At 39.7% G+C, this 20,703-nt stretch overlaps 1 protein-coding gene across 1 annotated transcript in view; it reads left to right on the forward strand.

The window, feature by feature from the left end:
- PLXNC1 (plexin C1) overlaps positions 1-20,703 on the forward strand; it is a 70,212-nt gene that overhangs the window by 38,165 nt on the left and 11,344 nt on the right. The window contains exons 15-23 of the mRNA XM_051784029.1: positions 84-183; positions 1,208-1,309; positions 1,691-1,794; positions 5,565-5,606; positions 6,109-6,233; positions 6,786-6,984; positions 8,402-8,548; positions 15,372-15,549; positions 16,753-16,856. Coding sequence (XP_051639989.1) covers positions 84-183; positions 1,208-1,309; positions 1,691-1,794; positions 5,565-5,606; positions 6,109-6,233; positions 6,786-6,984; positions 8,402-8,548; positions 15,372-15,549; positions 16,753-16,856 — 1,101 coding nt within the window. The remainder of the gene's footprint in view (positions 1-83; positions 184-1,207; positions 1,310-1,690; positions 1,795-5,564; positions 5,607-6,108; positions 6,234-6,785; positions 6,985-8,401; positions 8,549-15,371; positions 15,550-16,752; positions 16,857-20,703) is intronic.

The following is a 20,703-nucleotide window of genomic DNA, read 5'->3' on the forward strand; positions in this document are numbered from 1 at the left end:
TTTTTTATAAAACACATTAAATGTCATTTTAAGCACTGATATAATAACTGTCCTCTATTAACACAGCCATTACTTTTCTTCAGGTCAAACTGGGAAATTTTGAGCATGAAGTGAAACCAACATCATCGTACATATATTTATATGTTCTTATTTTGCTACCTATTGTAGTGGGTGTCATTATAGGTAAGTACAAAATGCATTTTCATTTTTTGATTTGCTGAAGGGTATAATCATGGCACAAACACATACATATACACGTCTGGAACTGTCACTAACAGTCTGGTGGTTTTACCGTGTTCCCAATAAGAGTGGGCAAAGTTAACTCTGTTCTGGTGGTGGAGTCCATCTTGTGAGACTGCAGCACATTACAAGACAGTAGTTCTGTCTGTTCTGCTGGGATTATTCACTATCATTTCATCAAGCAGGCCATAGGACTGACATGCCTGTGTCACAACTTGGTCCATTCTGGCTGCCAGAGCTGGGCTACCCTCCTGTCCCTAGGGCAGATGTTCCCTAACAAACTGCTTATCCTCGGGCAGTGTTTGTGGTGTTTCTGCTCAGTTTCATTTGGATCATTCGTGAACTTATGGGTCATTACTAAACTGAGGGAGGTAAATAGTTATCCCTTCCTGTTTTTAGTGCTCCCTTTTTTTTACACATTTTTATTTGATTATATATTTGATAAATTTCCATTTATTTTAATAAGATTAGGTGTTTGTTTTTTTGGTTGGTTAATTTTTTTTTAAAGTTCATTTTAAAGAAAACCCTATCATGCTTTTATGCTCTCAAAATAAGCTTTAGAGAAGTTAACAATTTAGAAGTGGATTTCCTCTTCAAAACAACTGGTTTTCCTGTTTGATCAGTGCTACCTTAAGTAGGTTCCTATTAGTAGAAGTGTTTGTTAGATTCTGTGTCTCACTGTGCAGGCTCTATATAGCAGAGTGTGTTGTACTTTCAAATAAAGTTGGATTGACAATTCTAAGACCTTGTTAATAGGAATGATTTTTATTAAACATTGGGGTATAAATCCAGATAACTAGGGCTCATGGGTACTAGCACTCTGACAACAGTAAAACACTAATCCCTGGAGTGTGCAAGTGTACATTAATCTTTCTGTTTCTTAAAATAATAATAAAATATGTCTCTTATATGAGGGTTTTCTGTTCTGCGCTTTTTATACTCATAATCTTTTTCTCCTCCTTTTTAGCGGCATTCATAGTTACTAGATACAAATCCAAAGAGTTAACTCGTAAACAGAGTCAGCAACTTGAACTGCTGGAATATGAGATTCGTAAGGAAATACGCGAGGGTAGGTCTAAAGAGCTTTACAGAGCTTAAGGATAGCATAATTTCTGAACTGAACCTGTCAAGAAGCTCACATTATATAAACGTTTTTATTTTGTAGCTGTTGGAGTATTTTTGTGTTGGATCAGAATTCCTCTTTAATATTGTGTGCACTGCAGTAGCAGATAGCACTGAGCTAATAGGATTGCATATAGTATTTCGTTCAGCAGAAGTCGGGGAAAAAATGGATTGCTACTTTCCTGCTCATAAGAGCTTCAGCTATAAAAAGAACCCCTCTTCCCTGAAAACTGTTTTTTAAGGAACATCTACTGGGGACAAGTTATATTTGTGAAGATGATTTTGTGTCAACTAAACTAACTCTCTGGGTGGGGATGGGGTTTTTCAGGATTTGCTGAACTGCAGATGGATGAATTAGATGTGGTGGATAGTTTTGGAACCGTTCCCTTCCTTGACTACAAACACTTTGCTCTTAGAACTTTCTTTCCAGAGGTAATGTTTACAAGTCTTTCGGTTTTCAGGCCTGACTAATATTAAAAAAGCTAGGAAGCTCAGGATCAAATAACTAAAGAAAATACTACACAGTCATTGCTAATTGTTTTCACAAGAAACTTTTCTTAAATCAGAAATTACCAAAGAACACTTAAGGCTGTACTTCTCTATATTTAAGCAAGCCTTTATGCTGTAGCTAAAGCAACATTCTTCAATTTTCAAGGGTTGTGTGTGTATCCATTTCTTTTTGTCCAGCCTCACTCAGCTGCTTGCCTTTCAGGCCATTCTAACTAAGCTATAATTTATCCATTGCTCTTTTCGTTCCCATGCTTTCACTTCCAGTGCTATAGCTAATTAGAGTAACAGTCAGGCTAGCTAACATCATGACACTTCCTAATTAGACTGATGAAGAAATTCTGCTTTCTACACCAGGGTGCTGACAGAAATGGTAAGATGTTGATTCAAAGAGGTGCAGGTCAAATGCTTAGAAATTCCATAAGTACTTGTGTTGTCCACTTTAGAGGTAGATATTTTCAGTGTTCATTGGAGCAGTTTGTGCCACTGTGTCAGCGGACCAGATGCCTTCTCTTGAATGTTTTATGTTTCTTACTGGGTTTTTTTCTTTGCGTATGTGGCACCTTATGAGCTGATAAGTACCTTTGCCACAACTTTCAAAATTATATCATGGTGTTTACCAGTGCTTACCAGCATTTACCCAACTGGCAGAAGCTGTGATCTCAACTGGTGATAGTTTTTTGTATAACTGACACCAGAGAGTAGAAACCCTTGGTTAGGCATAACTGGAATGTATGTGAATTATCTACTAGTCTTCATGCACTACTCATCACTGCTGCGGCCAAGTCCTGTAGTCTTGTCTGCACACTGCTTCATTTTAGTGCTGTTTGTGATCCCAGTGAAAACTCATTGTGATAAAGTTAAACACATGTGATAGTGTGGAATCAGGGCCTTTGTTTTTTGTACAAAACCAAATACCAGATACTAAGGTGGAATAATATTTAGCAATTACATATGCAAAATCCTGGTGTACTTTGAGTTCGGTTCTCACACCAAAGGACACTGCAAATATCTCTTCTGGTACTACTGTGATGCCCCCATTATTCTAATTTGTAAGGGGTCACCAGGTGGTTTGAAGAAAGTAGACTAAGGCAACCTTACTGTCTGCATCTCTTTCCTTTCTGTTTGTTTTGTTGCCAGGCATATTAACATTAAAATAGCATTTTTATTTTTAAGAATATATCTTTTCCTAGTGATAGTCCTCCCCTGTCAAAACAGTAATAATCTGTAGAAGCTGTCTGAGTGGAAATACTGTGCTTTATGCAAATAAAAAGTAAAGAAAAAGAGGCACAAAGTCTGCCACTCTGTGGCATTATATAAAGTCAGAATGGGAAGGGCTCCTGTTTTGCCTTGGCAAGTCTTGTGCCACTGCACATTCTGGAAATTATTCCAGTTGGATTTTGTCTGAGTTTGAAATACCAGTACCACAAAGGGTCACTTGCTACTATTAGCTCTCTACAAACATGTGTCAGGCAAGTTATTTAACGTGTTGTGTACCAATTTTTTCTGCTAAGTACTCATTGTTTACATTGCAGGAGTGTCCAAATATGCCTTGTGCTGTATGAGTGTGGTAGGAAAGCTGTGCTCCACTAAACAAACATTATAGATGAACAGAAAAAACAATGAGGTAGAGATTGCAACTGACTGTTGCAAGGGTTGACAGAAGGGTCAAAGTGCAAAACCACCACTTCCTTCACTAACCTCATGTGTTTGAATGATGTCCATATTGTATGCTTTCTGCCTTCCAGTGTGTTTAATGGGCTTTGTCACATCTAATCTGAGCTATTTATACATGGAGATCAAAGCTGTTCACTGAGCATCTTCTGTAGTCAGTACAGAGATGGGCAGCTCAAGAAAGTGATTCATCTCATTTCCCTGAGACATCTCTCTCAGGATGGGACAAGTTTAAGCTTAAAGAGGGAGTCAGATACATAAAATTAAGGGTGATGGATCCCATCTTCATTTTGAGAGTCTTGCTTTCCACTGCTTCAATTTTCAATATTTAATCTGGCTTGATAGCTTTTATTTTCTTGCTTAATGCTTGTGGATGTTAAATGGATATTATATCTATTCTTCTAATGTTTTTACTGTTTAGCCTGTCTTTTCCTTTACTTGTTAAATTTGTAGTATTATTTCTGTTTTCCCTAAATTTCACACATTTTTGTGTTTAATGCTATGTGCTTGTTCCATGTTCACAAGCATTTTTAACCATTAATGTGGTTCTGGTTTTTTCAGTGTGTGTGTTTTATTGGTAATGGGTGTATGGGTTGCTGAAGAAGTTCTGGAAAAATTGGAATAGCCAGTGGAGAAAGAGGAAGAAGAGTATGGTAGGGGAGAAGAGAACATAAGGAATGAAGAAAGGGAGGGATGAAAGATCACATATAGGGATGAAAAATTAGATGTGAGATGGCAATGTGCACTCATAGCCCAGAAAGTCAATTGTACCCTGAGCTGCATCAGAAAGAAGTGTGACCAGTGGTCAAGGGAGGTGATTCGTCCTCTCTGCCCCTGTGAGACCCCACCTGGAGTACTGTCGCCAGTTCTGGGGTCCCCAGCACAAGAAAGACTTGTACCTCTTAGAGTGGGTCCAGAGGAGGGCCATGAAAATGGTCAGAAGGTTGGGACACCTCTCCAATGAAGAAAGTCCGAGTGAGTTGGGGTTGTTCAGGAAGGCTCTGGGGAGACCTCATTGCAGCCTTTCAATAAAAAGGAGGCTTATAAGAAAGATAGAAACAGACTTTTAGCAGGGCTTCTAGTGACAGCACAAGGGGCAATGGTTTCAAACTGAAAGAGGATAAATTTAAATTGGACATAAGGAAGAAATATTTTATGATAGGTGCGATGAGAGATCGGAACTGGTTGCCCGGAGCTGTTGTAGATGTCCCATCCCTGGAAGTGTTTAAGGCCAGGTTGGATGGGGATTTAAGCAGCCTGGTCCAGTGGAAATTGTCCCTGCCCGTGGTAGTGGGGTTGGAACTAGATGAACATTAAGGTCCCTTCTAACCCAAACCATTCTGTGATTCTGTAAGGAAACTAGGGGCAGCCAGCATCACAGATAAAGCAGGTGACAGTAATTGTTACTAGTGTAAATTTGGTGCTCAAGAGGCATTGACAAGGTATTTGAGAACTGGGGGCTTCCTTTTGTGTGAAGGCTTCTGCTAGGACTGGATGTGTGGTGGCACCTGTGCCTCTCTGGAGACTGACAGCATGGACCTCCTGGAGAGTTCATTAGTGAGCATTCATAAAGTGCCTTGAAATTAATAGAGGCAGATGAGCTCAAGTATCATTCTGTTATGGAAACTGTGTATACCAAAGGCTGTCATTGCCATCCAAGAAGGATGCAGCCTGCAGCACCCCTTGCACACGAGCACATTTGAGGATGAGGATAATAAACAGCTCTTCCTGTGGAGCATTAGTTGACTGCTGTGCTAGTGCAGCTCAGCAACATCAAGTAACACACTCAAGAACACTGAAGTCAATACCAGGTCATCTTTGAGAGTTTACTTTTCAGTGAACTTTGGCCACACTTTTGCAGAAGTTACTGTGTAGAGTTTTTATATTGTCTCTGCTTTAGAATCTGGCATTTCCATTGTTTTATTTCAAGTAGTATCAGGAACATGCTTGGTGTGTTTAACATACATGTGTTAGAAACTTCTGGTATACTTAAGAATGATAAATATCCCCTTATATTTTAGTCAGGAGGCTTTGCATCCATCTTCAGTGAAGAAATGCCACAGGTAAGTTGTGTAGTGTGATATGCCTTAATTAGTAATTTTTTTTTTCAAGAGCAATTGTATCCCTTCTCTCAGTGTTGTCCTAGAACACATGAGCTTACGTTTTCAGTATGTTCCCTACCCTCCTTGAGGAGGCTTACATGGATTTATATATAAAAAGAATTTGAAATTTAAGATGCTGTTACCCAATGTATATTATGACTTATTTAAATAAAATAAACAGAATCTAGTAATGAGAAATGGCAGGCAAACTTAACTATTGGCACTGTTGGTACTACTTGGTATATTTGACGGTAAATGTATGCTCTATATGTGTGTACTCTGTGTTGTACACAAATGCAAATGCATCTTCAGTAAACTCCTGAGACCTGTGAAATAAAACAAAATTCCCACTGATTTGAATGAGGCCAGGATCTTATCCCATATGTTTCTTACCATTTTTCTGAGCATTAAGAATCCATCATAGCAAATCTACAGTTCGCTTATTTTTGTTTAACTATTCCAGAGCAGAGACCAAACGAGCAAGGATGAAAGCTTCAACATGTTGCATGCTTTAATTTGTAACAAGAACTTTCTTGTTACTCTCATTCACACCCTTGAAAAGCAGAAAAATTTCTCTGTGAAAGACAGGTATAGTATGATTATGCTTATCATCTTCAAGACAAAGAATTAGCCAGAAAAAACAACATGGATTATAGCACACAAATATAATTTCTACTACTTGCAAAACAAGTTTGCAGTACTCCAGAGCGTTTTTCCTTTTTCTCCATCTGCACACACTGAGGAAGAAAAAACATTATCATTAAAACAAGCCATTAAAGAGAAAGTGGAATATTTGTACATGTAAACAGAGGCAGAGGAGCAGGAAATATCACTTCAAAACTGTAAACACTTCCTGCAGTTAGATCAACAGTTCTACAGTTTAGAAATGTTCTGTCACTGAAGCAGGTGTTGTTCTGCAGAATTAAATTTAGAGGCACAAGTTCTGTTTAAAAAATAATCACAAGAGCAGATGGACTTGCATTTTTTATATTTTTGTAGAGAACAGTGGACAATTTATGTGTCTGAGGAGGGAAAACATAGGATATGAACTGCACTAAAGTGTGTTTCATTTATTAAATCTGACTGGGAAGAGATACTCTAAAATTACAGCTTTTTATTTATTTTATTTTTTTTTAACAGGTGCTTGTTTGCATCCTTCTTGACTATTGCATTACAAACTAAGCTAGTTTATCTGACCCATATTTTGGAAGTGTTGACAAGGGACTTGATGGAGCAATCAAGCAATGTACAGCCTAAGCTCCTGCTCAGACGAACGGAATCTGTGGTAGAAAAATTGCTGACAAACTGGATGTCTGTTTGCCTTTCTGGATTTCTCCGGGTAGTGTACATCTTTTCACTACATAAGAGATGTGAAGAATTTCTTTAATTGATTTTTTCCATAGGAACTGTTCAAGGGATCAGTTTAAAGCATTTACTCTAACATATAACATTACTGGTGCACACTCTTCTAGTTTTAGGTGACTTAGCTGGTTGTCATCAGTAGGATGCAGGAAAAGAGTATGACATGGTCATCTCCAAGCAATGATCATGTCATTTATTTGGCTAAGATTTGGGTAATTTTGTAATCTAGCATATCCTTTTTTCATGTCAGACATTATTTCAGCCCAGTGAGATATATTGTGATCAAACTAAAAGACTGACTGACACACTTGTTAAAATGCAGCGGTACCTTTCTATGCAAGTTGTTGGAAAGCTACTATGTAATGGACATTGAAGGAATACCGTCCTTTAGAAAACTAAAATTCTTTCTGAACTTTTCGACCTCCAAACAGCATTGCAAATTTCAACAACTAAATGACTTCAAATAGAAACAAAATAAGCATTTTGTTTCATTTTACTGTTTGTTTATTCAAGTCCACTTGGTAGCACTTTGTTCTTGGTTTCAGAGCTTGGTTACACTTCCTGTCTCTCTTATCAATGTGATGATATTGCACTGATGGTATCACTCTCATCAGTCCTTGCATTCATACAGCAGCAGAATTGTTTGATGCTCAGCAGCTCACACCTGTTTCCTAAAGCCCCAGGAGAGTGCCAAGGAACTGTCAGTGATACGTTTTCGGTACACCAGTCATCTCTACAGAGCTGTGCTAGTGAGATGCCTTAGCCAGGCTGCAGGAATGGTGTCATGTGGAAACAAAGATACACCCTTCCTTTCTTGGGTGCTTTCCTGAAGACTGGGGTTTAGGCGGGAGAGAAAAGGCCTAGTTTCATTCCCTCTTTTGCTGATACACCAGTGTATGTCCCCCCATCTTGGTCCCAGGGTGTTTATTCAGGGACAGCAAGGGGAAACACCAATTCAAAAGGAATTTTAGTTGTTAGCTTGTTTTCTCACAGGACTGAAAATGGAAGAAATAGCTAAAGTATGTGTGTGAACACGTGCATGTCTCACCTCCCACCCACTCTTTGGTGGAACTAGAAAGCATCTGCCAGGTGGAGTAGGAGCAGCTTGTCTGTAGCGTGCTTGTGCACAGCAAGGACCTGTGAGCTGTCTTACCACACACTCCAGCTGTCCCTTTGCTATTTGCATGAGACTTTTACACTGAAAAGCAAAGGATGGAGGTTAAACAAATAACTAGACAAATCTACTCAGAGGTATTTTCTTTTCTAATTGCAAGGTAACAAGTTAGTTAAAAGGAAATAACATAATTTGTTACACTTGATTTTTTTCTAGTTATTCGTGGTCATTTAAGGATTACTAAAATAAACATGTTTCTTGCCTTCTTTTCACATCCTAGGAGACAATTGGTGAACCTTTCTATTTGCTAGTGACAACCCTCAATCAGAGGATAAACAAAGGACCTGTTGATGCGATAACTTGCAAGGCCCTGTACACACTTAACGAAGACTGGCTGCTGTGGCAAGTGTCTGAATTCAAAACAGTGGTATGTTTGCCAGCTTGTCTTCCCTCCAAACACAGACAACTACAATGTTTTCTCTCTTTCTAGGAAGCTAAATTAAGGTTCTTAGACACTAAGGTGATGGTTAAGTACCCAGATAGTAAAATTATTATTGTTGACAAAGTTACAGAACACAATGGAGTTTAACTAGCTGGTATTTCACCAATATATATTTCACAAATAGCACTCACTCCTCATTTCACAGCATGCATTAATCGCCAGAGATTAGATTTAGTGAAGTCTCAGGGTATTAAAAAATCCTTCTTATTTTAAAGTGTACTACAAAAATATAAACATGCTTAGAATTTAAACTAAATTACACTTTACCAATGAATGAAAGAATGGAATGCAGAGGTTTTATTTTTCTGTTGTGTTTACTTGTAGCTAATCTTCAGGCAGCAATAATTTGCTGTGAGTTTCCATGTTATTAGAACCAAATTAGCTTCAAATTAGCAAGGTTACAGCATGGTGGATTTTATTTACCTACTTGGTTAAAAACTAGGTATCTAGGAAGTCTAGCTTAGTTTCTGAACTTTACTGTAGATTTTTTTGCCTTTCTCAAAGCAACTAAGAAATACTCTCTATTTTACGGTTACACCCAGACTTCTTTAAAAGCTGGAATTCTCTTGCTGATTGTCATTCTGACACTGAGATGAGAAGAGATAGCAGGATTATTGCACTTTGGAGCATGTAAAATTGTGACTTTGGGAGTAGGAGGTCTGAAAAAGGTTTTCAGAATAACCAGAGCACTTTTTTGTTCCAGATTTTCCGAGTGATTTTGGGTCTGAGAAGTTTAAAATGTGTGTTTCCAGTCATTTGCATAGCTTCCTTGATTTGTAACTCCTGGCTTCCTGGTGGAGTTACCATACTTAATTAGGAGTATGGGAAGTGCAACTGAAAAGTGGGCTTCAGACATTGGCAACAGAAACTGCCAGGCAGCAACGGCAATGGCACGGACACTGCAAGTGCAGGTGGCTTTGGAGGAGAATTCATTAATTTTCAGAGCCTATATCTGGAGTCTCAAGTAGGGCTGAAGCTTCTAGGTCTGCCCATCTGTTTTGCAGCAAGAACCTGGAGGTCTTAAGATGCCCTATACTGGAGCAGACTACATGACTCTAGAAAATTTGGCTTGTCAGCAATCCATTGGTTTTAGCTCACTGGGTCACGTAGGAAACTCACTGAAATGGCAGCATTTCTGTGAATCATTTCTGAATTGTGATTTTCTGCTGAAAATTCTCAAACTGATAAAGTTATAGTTAAATCTTCTTACAAGGCTGTTGTTAGAAGCTTCATTTGAAGGTACTTGAAGCTAAGTTACCACATTTGGAAAGAAAGTTTGGGACCTAAAAAAGAAATGCATAATACAAGATATTTGGGTTCCTCGTTTGTGTGCTGCATTCTGCATTATGCAGAGTAAGTTTAAATATATTCCTATATGTAGCCATAGGATACAAAACCCAGTAGTGATACAGAGCAACAATTTTCAAGCAAGCCCAATATGCCTGTTACGAGTAGACTGCAGAGAAACATCTGGTCCTGTGGAATTGATTGACTTTTCTTATTTATAGCACGAATTCAAATGGAGAGCCCTTGGGGTACAGCTGACTCTGAAACTGCTGAACAACCTTAAATACTTTTCCCCGTGCTACTTCTATGCATGCAGTCACTAAGAGGGTCTTGTGGTCAGTCTGCAGAGAAGAAGAAAGAGGGGAAGTGGTCTGAAGGACTTGATATCACTGGGGAAGGCTGTCTGTAGATGGGTGAGGAAGTGAGAGAGCACATAGCCTTTCTCAGATGTTGTTTGCTGCCTTTGTACTTTATATTCCTGCTTTTAAATAGGAGATAATGATACTATTATATAGTTAGTAAGTCAGCTTTCCCAGTTAAGGTGCAGCAGTTCTTAGCTGAGAAGTGGCTTAACGTTCCCTTTAAAACCATCAGAAAAGGAGAGAGGATCCTGCAGTGAAATTGCAGAGATGAAGTCCAAGGACTGTAGTTCTTGCTGGACATGGAAACAGTTTTGTTTGGTGTATTTATCTGAGATTTGTGCTGGAAACTAAAACTGTGCTGTGAAAGACACTTAGGTGGAATGGTGAAGCTTTCTGGGCTGGGGAAGCAAATCAGCTGTGCATGGTTTCTCTTGGAAGAATAGCATCTAACAGGAGGCTAAAGAGGAAGTAGTCAGCTTTTTTTCTCTTACTAACACCACTTCACATGCACTGTAATGACATGCAGGACCTGTGAGCATACAGACAGGGAACCTTACAGTGGAAGAAAATTTCTGTCTAAGGTATTGCAGGTTTTATTTTCTGCATGGAATAAATTCGGATCTGAGTTTTCAAATGCATTTGCACATTTGCTAACTGCAGTTACATTCTGAGTCTCACAGTATTTTGTTGGTATTTTGTTTTGCCCCTTTCCCCAGCCCTGCAATAGCAGTAAATGAAAACGTATCTGTCCAGAACAAAGCATAAAAATACAGCCAAGAAGAGGGTGATAGAAAGATACTGAAGCACAGCTGCAGACACTTACTGTCCAAATTTTCTAAGCTGTGTAGGCACTTGAAGACACAGGGATACATCTGCTAGGGAGTTCAATTCTCAAATCAGTGACAGGGCACAAACAGGAGTATAGGCGCTCTGCATGAGAATTTCTCCTTTCAGGATTGGGAGTTCAATTCCAATCCAATAAAAGCAGGATACAAACAGGCTCCTGAAAATCGGGGGGAGCTCCACAGGTCTTCTCCTAAACACACCACTATGCAGATAAACTCTTGGCAGACAAAGGAGAAAGAACCTAGGTATAGAGAAAGAAGGAAGGACAGGCCATTCGTAACCAGAAAAAAAGAGAAGTAAGAAACATGTTGGGTTTGAATTGTATTACAACTGTTCTTTGGCAGGGCCCCATGTCTTTTTTAAAAAGACCACAGACCTTGGGACCACCCAGCCCCCTACTCTTAGCCCTCTCTGCTAGAAGGGGTGAGATATTGAACAGAGATGGGCTGCTGAACTACATACTCAAGTGGAGGAATTGAAGGAAAGATGCTTCTAAAAGCATGGGTCAAGTATGAGCTGAGGAGCTCTGCTGTTTCATGCTGTGCTTATATTTGAGTAGTGAGAGATAAAACTGCCTTGAAAGAGACTTGGATGTGTCATGGAGCCTTTTCTCAGGCTGAGGAAGCAAGCCTGCTTTCTCACAGGCAGACAAGCAGCTGCACCCCTTGGCAGATAATTTGCTCAATGACTGCTGAAGGAGTGCACTGCACAGCTGAGTGTTAGCATTTCACTGAAGTGTTTCATTTTGAATAGAAAAGCTACACAATGCCAGTCTGGCATGGGAGGAGTTCTCGGTGGTATATCTCCTGTAGAAAACCAGGGGAGATTTATTCTTATGGTAGATTTGGTGCTCCAGTATTCTTTTGAGTAGTCACTGTTTATTTTAAAAAAGGCATTTGGGCTGTTGAATTCTTTGCTGAAATGTGTTTGTGTTTTTAGATGGAAATAAATGATCTAATTCACCTGTTCAGTCAACAGCCTTTTATTAAAAGGAAAGCTAAGCCATGTGCTGGAAGGTTCTTTAAAGTGTTCAACGGCTTTATGAGTTAAAAGAAGTGGGAGGCCTGTAAAAGAGTAAAGCTGAGACAGAGAAACCAATTTCCTAATAAGACATCATGGTTGTGGTATTATTAGTCACACTTTGTGAGAGATAAGGAAGATACTAAAGCATGTGATATATGGGGATTTTTGTCAGCAGAAAAGGACACAAAAGCCCTCACTAGAAAGTGAGCAATGCAGATGCTGACTACAGGAGAGTCTTCTGGATTAGAGACAAATTGAGTGCCATATACTACAGCATCTACAGCACAACCCTTCCTTTGTGTAGTGCCCATCTAGCCTAAATTTAACTCCTTTAACATTTTCTGTGTCAGTTGGTTAACTGTTCTATAACTTCTTCATGGGTAACTGCTGCAGAAGGATCATGCAATCAATCTAATTTTTCCTGTTTATTGTATTTCATCGTCTGGGAGAGAGGGGAGTGGTTTAAGGCAGTTTTGTTGTGCTGTACATCACGGTGCTGACTCTTTACATAAATTTTCTAACTTTTACCAATCAAAAGGTTTTTTTGGTTTTTTTCAGTCTCTCTGATAAATGGAAATATGATCTGTTCAGATGCATAGCTGAGCAGAGAACAGGGTAATGAATAAGAGCCCTTGAATATCCCAGATTATTGTTCTTTATTTCTTAGAAAATATTATATTATCATATTTCTTTAATTATATATTTAATATTATATTATCACATTAAACCACATCTGATTTATTATCTGCTATGTTTATTAATAGCTGTAGTAAATAATTCATTATTTGAAATTAGTTTTCAAGAAAAGTACAAATCTGAAAAGCCATCTGTAAACACTGTCTTCAAATCTTATTTCTGTCACTGCATGAGTGCAAATATGGTTTTTACAGTTATCCCTGTCTTGTAACTAGTGTCCAAGCTAGTTCCTATAAAAGTAGTTGCAGGTGCTTTAGAGACTTTTATGCATTTAAATATTCCTTCCCATCTGACCACTTCTTTGAGTTGTAAAGTGTTCTTATTATCCTAACATTTTGGACACTTCCACTTAAGCAGTCCACAAATGACTTGTATTCTACGTACATAAAGGATGAGTACTCTCTTTTAACAGTCCTGCCGTTGAGTGGGAATGGGAGGATTCTCGCTTGCTAATGACTGAAGAGGCTGCACGTTCCTGTGCAACCTGTGTGAGAGCATGAGCTGAAAAGGCAGCAGACAAATAGACAGTTTCTCCTGATAGTCTGAAAGGAATAGAAAATTAAGGAGAAGCAGGAACACGAATATTGCAGTGTAGGAATAATGTTAGTAGGAAAGGATCAGCTAAAGGAAGGAATGCTTCCAAAGATGTAGAGCAAAATCAACATCAGTTAAAGTTCGAGGAGCTACTCCAGGAAGGTCATTTCAGAGACTAGAAGAGGCAAAGACTGATTAAAATGAGTTTCCCAAGGACAAAATACAGTTAGTCCCTGTCCACAAGACCATGACCTCAGGGCAATCCAAGTCAAGGACAGGACTGCTGTCTGTTCAGTTGGTCTGTGGACCTAACCAAGCATGACTCTCTCATTGCTGTGCCAATATATTTTTTACTAATTTTCCGCATCAAATCCCAACCTGAGGCATGGTGTCCAGTCTGCTTCTCCTTCTGCAGGCACTGTTCCCACATATCCTGTTCTTCCATTCCGTCTGTCCTTTCCATGGACTCATTTTCCTCACAATTAAACATCTCGGTGTCCTGATTAAGTTATTTTCTATTACTTAAGTTACATCCTAGTCTTTCTTAAATCCTGATCTTCATCGTTTTGCAACCCTGTTTAAATACTCCTTTTGCTTCTGTAGAAACAGTAAACTTAACTGATGTCACCTTGGACTACTTTTTTTCACTCCCAGTGTGTTATAATTTCCATTCTTGCTGGGTAATGAGCAGAAACTACCATTCAACAACTATTAATAACTACCCATTTTTCTAAAAAGAGAGAAAAGTTGTCCCTGCAACAACCTGGACAGAAGTTCTTTCCTTCACGTGACAGCAGATAAAAAAATGTTTTACATGCTTCCTGTTTCAATGATCACTCTTTCACGGAGTCACACCTGCAGTACTCTCGTTTCAGTCAAACATAAATATTATACCAGAAACATCCAACAGCCAGAAGGGTTCAAGTATGTTTATTTTCCTATGCCACTTGTAGTCAAGTACCAGCACCTAAAACACTTGTTTTAATTCTGTCCCAGAACATCTCCAGCAGAACATCTGTATCCATGTAGCTGAACAGTGATTTTGCTGCATGGAGCAGGCTGGGGCACTGGAAATTTTTGCTATTATGGCTCGGCACTAGCAGTTCTGTGCCTCATCCCTTTTTCCCTGCCTTCTAGCAATCAATCTGCCTGACCTGATCAAAAATACAACCTGACAAAAAACAGTCCCAAGAGATGGTCACCCAGTCTCATTGGCACTTACTTGTAGCCTGTACTCAGCTAGTGTGCAGCCTAGCAGATGAGTTGTGTCCCAGCTAAGAGAAGCTGTGAGCTAAAGGGCAGGGTGATATAACTGGACAGATTGTATGGGTGTTTGACCTAGAGTAATAACCAATAGAATACAGCACACTTTGCAGATGTGGACCATTTTGAATTCTGCCTGCTGCAACATGCTTTCTCTTCACACTGCTTCTGCTCCCACTGCTTCTGTGCTGCCTCTAGAGACACAGCTGCACACAGACAGACACTGACACCTCCAAGGGAGGTGGATATATTTTATGATGTAAGGCACTCAGCATAATCTGCTGGTGTAAATATGCATTTTAACACTATTTCCTATCCACTCAAAATCAATCATCCTCACCATGACTTACTCAGCAGCCTTATCACATCTCCTGTCACTTGCAGTTTTCCTGTTAAGGCATTCATTTTACATAAAAGATTTGCTTTTTTTAGAACATGAATTGTAATTTTTCCTTGTCTCCTCTCTTTTTTTGGTGATTCACTGAAATACATTTGCACAAAAGCAGAAGACAGAATACACTTTTGGAAATATATAGCTATATATATCTTTGATTTTTTGAACATGAAGAATTCTAAATGCTTCATTGTGTAATTCCTTCAAATAATCTTTATTTGAAATAACTTTAATAATAAATATGCTGAAAATCTCCTATATGCTGAAAACCTGTCAGGAATTTTTAGGTTTCCCATGCTAGGTGTTCCCTGTAAGTCAGAATAACATGTGTTTCTTTCCCCAGACAGTGAATATTATCTTTGAAAAAGTCCCAGAAAATGAGAGTGGAGATGCTTGTCAGACTATTCAGGTTAATGTTCTGGACTGCGACACCATAGGCCAAGCCAAGGAGAAGAGCCTTCAGGCTTTCTTTAATAAGAATGGCTTTCTCTATGGTCTTCAGCTGGATGAAATCGGTCTTGGTAAGAGAATGTCACTGTGTTATATTTTCATGGAGTTCACTGGTCTGTCTGTGGAGTTTTTATGTTAGGGATTCATACCTTTGATTTCTTTTAGAGTTCAAACAGAATGTAGCCTTCATGAGGAATTTTGAGGCAAATACTAGATCATTTATGCTACTAGTTGGAACACTGAACCTATATCTGCTTCAATTCTGCAAGGACTTCATCACTGCAGTTAACAAACACATGTTATTTATTAAACATATATAATTTCTATATTCCTTTTCTGAGTTAAGTAAGGTGGCTGGCCCATCCACCTAAATACAGGTGGTTGTTAAATTTCATCAGCAGATGACACATCATGATTATCAAGTACTTTAGTTCCTACCTATTCCTCCTACCTCCTTCCTTCCTTCCTTCCTTCCTTCCTTCCTTCCTACAGGCCTACGTTGCCCTTGATCAAAAGAGCCTTCAAATATAGCTTATTTGTAGTCAAATTAGGTTTATATAATAGTTCTCGTGTGACTCACAAAGTTACCTACAATATCTACGGATGTAAATAAGGCCGTTCCAGCAGGCCTTTCCTTGTTGGGTTTTTAAGAGCCCATGGTCAGATAAAAGTCTGTAGTTGCCACTATATCACTTCCCATGTGCCCCAGTAGGAAATCTAACAAACTCTACATTGTTGGCATTTGTCACCTCCCGGACTTGCTCCTTAAAATGTTGATATTTCCTCACCTTCTCAGATTCTGTGTTGGCAAGTGTTCATAATTTGCTTTCATATCTGATGTCTATATCCATCACCAGTGCTTGACCACCCTTAACAAGCGCTATGTCAATCTACAGCTCATTTTAGTGATCTCTTAGAAGTGGCTTGTGGAACCTTTCTTCTAGTCTCAGTGTATCCATAACACCAGGGCACGCTTGTGCAGTGGAATAGCTAGATTAGGTGAAAGAACCTCCAAAAACTCTGCCTTGGCCAACACAAAGTGAAGCATCAAAAGCCCGCAGTAATGGAAGCCACCGAGGCTGTCACTCAGAAAAGGAATCAGTATTGTGGGAGTGCAAAACCACCTCCATGTGACCTGGCACAAGGACAGAGAGAAACAGCTCAGTTGGGAGTCACTGGTCAAAAAATAATTAGGTGGTGTTTTTCTTTACAAACATCTGTACAGTGATAATGCCATTGGAATGTAACTTTTTTCTGTTGCTGTCATACTGCAGAACTTGTGTCTGAGGAGCAGCAAAGAGAATTGTTAGATATTGATGGTTCCTCAGAGGTGATGGAGGATGGGATAAGGAAGTTAAATACCATCGGTCATTATGAGGTAAGCACAGAAGCCATACCAATGAGTTGAGAAGCAGTTTCTTCACAATTTAAATGTGGTCTGCACAGAAGAATCTCAATTGATCAAAATCTCGAAGAGATAGCTGAGCATCATCAACAGAAAGAAAGAATTGTGTGACACACAACGTTTTTGCCAGTGAGTCATGTCTTCTGTTACTTTTCAGAGGTTTACAGGGCTGCTTGGTTCAAGCATACTAGGTAAACTGTTAATTCTGTTGAGCATTTCATTTAAAACAGCATCTGATTTCTGGCTATGAACATTGCCTTGAGTCTCTTTGATCTCTGCTGTTGAGTTTGTCTTGCCTCCATGAGCAAGACACCCACCTCATTTTCGATTATCTGAACAGGCAGTAGTGATACTTGTGAAATCTCATCAAGAGTCAGAATAAAAAGCACTGATGAATTTGCTCTCTCTTCTCTTGAGACCTCCTGTGTCAGTCAATTTCCCTTTTTCTCTCTGTTTCTGCTTCCATCTGCTGTTGCCACTTGTAGCATAAGTTTTCTCTCTGCTTCCAATTTCACCTGTAAACCAGTCATTTGCAGTGCTGCAGTAATCTGTCCATCACTGCAACAACACACAAGGCTGCAACTGGTGGCAGGGCACTTCTGAGTGTAGCACACTGGAAAAGCGTATCAAGCAGAGTTACCTCTCTAAGGAGTTTCCAGTGACACCAGTCAAAATGGAGGGTGGGAGGCTGTGTAAAATGTGCAACAGGTGATTGGCCTGAGGTGATATGGAAGTTCACATGTGATGCTTACAGATAGGTTTGGGAAATGGAGGTTATTATGCTGAGTACTTTTAGAAAGAGATCTTTCTTTATGCCTCATTGTTGAATTTGAAAGTCTGGCTCTTAACGTGATCATAAATTTTTATTTATTTAGAAGTTTTGCTGCTGTAGGTCTGTGCCATGCAATGCAGTATGATGCTGAGGAGCCTGAGCCGGCACGGAACATGTTGCTGTCTGCATGAGCAAATAGAGTACCATCCATAACGAAACAAGGACTCCTAGCAGGACTTTGTAGCCTAGGCAGAGCACAAGGCTGCTTAGATATGAAGCCAGCTCGTTCAGAGTCACTTTACAGATTCCTGTAGGTGTTTGTAGCTCTCCTTACCTCGTAAGAGTCAGCGGTGAACCCAGATGTCCCAAGTCACAATCCAGTGGCTTAAATACAGCTTTTCCTATGCCTGTCTTGAACTTTGTCTATAGATTAACCTCCTCCACTCCACTTGCAGAGATTTTGTACAAATTAGGACACTGTAGTGTTGCAGTTTGAGTCTATGCAGCAAAGGTCAACATAGATTTGAATCTGATTAGATGTTCGAACTTCTGTCTAATGTGACAGTACCTGCCCTCTTTACCACAGGCAACTATCGTAAGTGCTCCCTGATTTTACCCAGCAGCCCTTTGCACTTCCTGAGCTCATGGCATGCTGTGGGTCATGGGTGTCTATTGGTCACTGTCATCCCTGGGGATCTTTGTCCCAGCCCTTGTTGTCATCTGAAGCTTCTGCAGGCAGGTGCAAGCTAGGAGACTCAGTTGTTTTTACTGAGCTGTAACCACACTAATTATAGCTTAGCAGCTGCCTTATAAATATTGTGCTGGATATCTCTGTTAGCTATTTTAGTTCTCTTTTTCTGATGAAGTAGTCTACATTTTAGGCAGAAGCTCAGTGGCATTTCAGGCAGTGTGTTAGTGGCAAGTATTAGCCATTAACATATCTAGTGTGCATATTAATGCAAAAGGGAATGTAAAGGTGTCTAGCTGGCAAGAAAAAGGAACACTGCATATACTGTGTGAGGGCAGTGAAATTGCCTGAGAAAATTCCAACTTACATTTCAACAGTACCTAGAGTTCTGTGGCAAGCCTGAATTTTTCTTCTTGTTTGCCAGCCTTAAATGCTAGAAAGTAACCAGATGTTTGAGACGGGGAGGTACCATCAAATCTTTTTAAGGTAGTGGAGCATGAGGGTTGTGTTGTGAAGGTCCCAGAGTCAGTAGTCATTCTTGAAAAAGCAGACTTAGTTTCTACACTGATTTTTAAAACATGCAAGAAGGGGTTATTTGCATTTTTGTGTGGTGTCTGTGAAGAGAAAAAAAAATCCTCTGTACTATTAGACTTTTGTGTGTCTCTGACCTGTATGCTCTTTTGCTCTAATTTTTTGCTCCTAGTAGTATTATTGATGTGATTATTTATGAGGTCTGCACTGTTGTTTCCATGAGAGTAACCACAAGCCATGACAAGAAAGTTGCTGATTATCTTGACATCTTATTCCCCATGCAAGAAGAGAGCTAAACAACCACTTTCAGATCTGCTGTCCAGTCACAATTCCTCAACCTGGGACAGCATCACATGTTCCAGGAGCAGGCAGAGCCCCAGAAAGCAAATCTGAATGTGTGATCTAGGGAGCCGACTGGCACGAACTGGATGATAGTAAGGTCAGGAGGCCTGGAGAACAAGGAAGAGGTATAGAGCCACACTACTTATCTTCTGTTTTGCAAAGTAGCTGTATTCCATGTTGTCTGGAACTGAAGAGATCTTCCCTCTACCAGTTTGCTCCGGTTGGTGATGCACCTGGAAGAGCAAAGATATTTTAAGGTGTCAATGGGAGCAGCCCACTACAAAAAGTGATTTAGACAGCAAGACACAAAAAGAAGGGCTTTTTTAATTTTTTTTTTTAATTGGATCACACAGAAAGAAACAGCAAGTATGGCTGCTGCAGTAATGATAAAGAAGGGAAAGCATAGTCCACTTAATACTAAAAGCATAATTTGTCCCAGAAATAAAACCTAAAGTGGGGGCTTTGGTTATGGCTGCACTGCAGCAATGCTTCTGGTTCCTGGAGGAAAGCATGGTTCTCCCTGTGAGCTCTGCCCGTCTCCCTCAGGACAGGAGCCAACAGCGTTGAGCTGCTCTCCTACTTCTTGGAGAGGGTATGAAGGCAGCTTATTGCCCACACGGCTCTGAGAGGGGGTAAGCTGCTGTGTAGCCCTGTTCCTGTTTACCTATCTTCAGGGCCAAGTAGGAGGACTCTCTGGGTGTTCTTTTAACGTCACAAGCTAGCCTTAGAGCATACTCCCACTTGTTGTATGGTTTTCTAGTGCACTGTGTTATCTGAAAGAGGTCTGAAACTCAGTATGATAAATGGAATCCCCACAAAAAATCATACTTATAAAATGGATTGCATTTACTTTCCAGGAGCAAATGTAAGTGCAGATTTTTTTGGCATAAGACACAGCTTTTGATAGAGTATCTTAATGTTTAAACTGGTTTCTCACACCAGGCTGGCTGCCAAGGTTTAAAAAACACTTAAATTGTTTTGGCAGAGATCCCTTCCTAGAACTGGACAGTTGTTTTTGTAATTATAGAGGCAAGTGCACTAGTTCTTGGCAAGACTCAACATTTGACAGCAGAGCAGTGGTGTAGCTCTCAGTGGGAGCCGTTTTTTAGTTACTCTTTGACAATAAAAGCATGTTTTGCCAGTTTGTTTTAAAGATAATACTTAACATTCTGGCAGCACTATAAATTCAGGGAAGGAGGAGGTAGATTTTTCCTAGAAATCCCGTGGTGGTAAGATACAGATCTTGATCTTATGGTGTGTAAATATTTTGCTCAGTTTGAAAATAGTTCTTGGGAGCACCAGGCTAGACCCTCAACATGGCCTCTTTGTAGGACATGGGGAGAACAGACTGAGCTGAAGAAAAGGGGACCAGAAGAGAATTCATCTTTGTGTGCACCTCCCTGCCTCACTTTCCTGTAAGATCCTATTTCATTGGAGCCAGAGAAATTAACCTCAGCAATCTATAGAAAGATGGGTGCAAGAAACAG

The sequence above is a fragment of the Manacus candei genome, unplaced genomic scaffold (genome assembly GCF_025592945.1).
Source record: "Manacus candei isolate 608988 ecotype Guabito, Panama unplaced genomic scaffold, ASM2559294v1 h1tg000018l, whole genome shotgun sequence".
NCBI classification, from domain to species: domain Eukaryota; kingdom Metazoa; phylum Chordata; class Aves; order Passeriformes; family Pipridae; genus Manacus; species Manacus candei.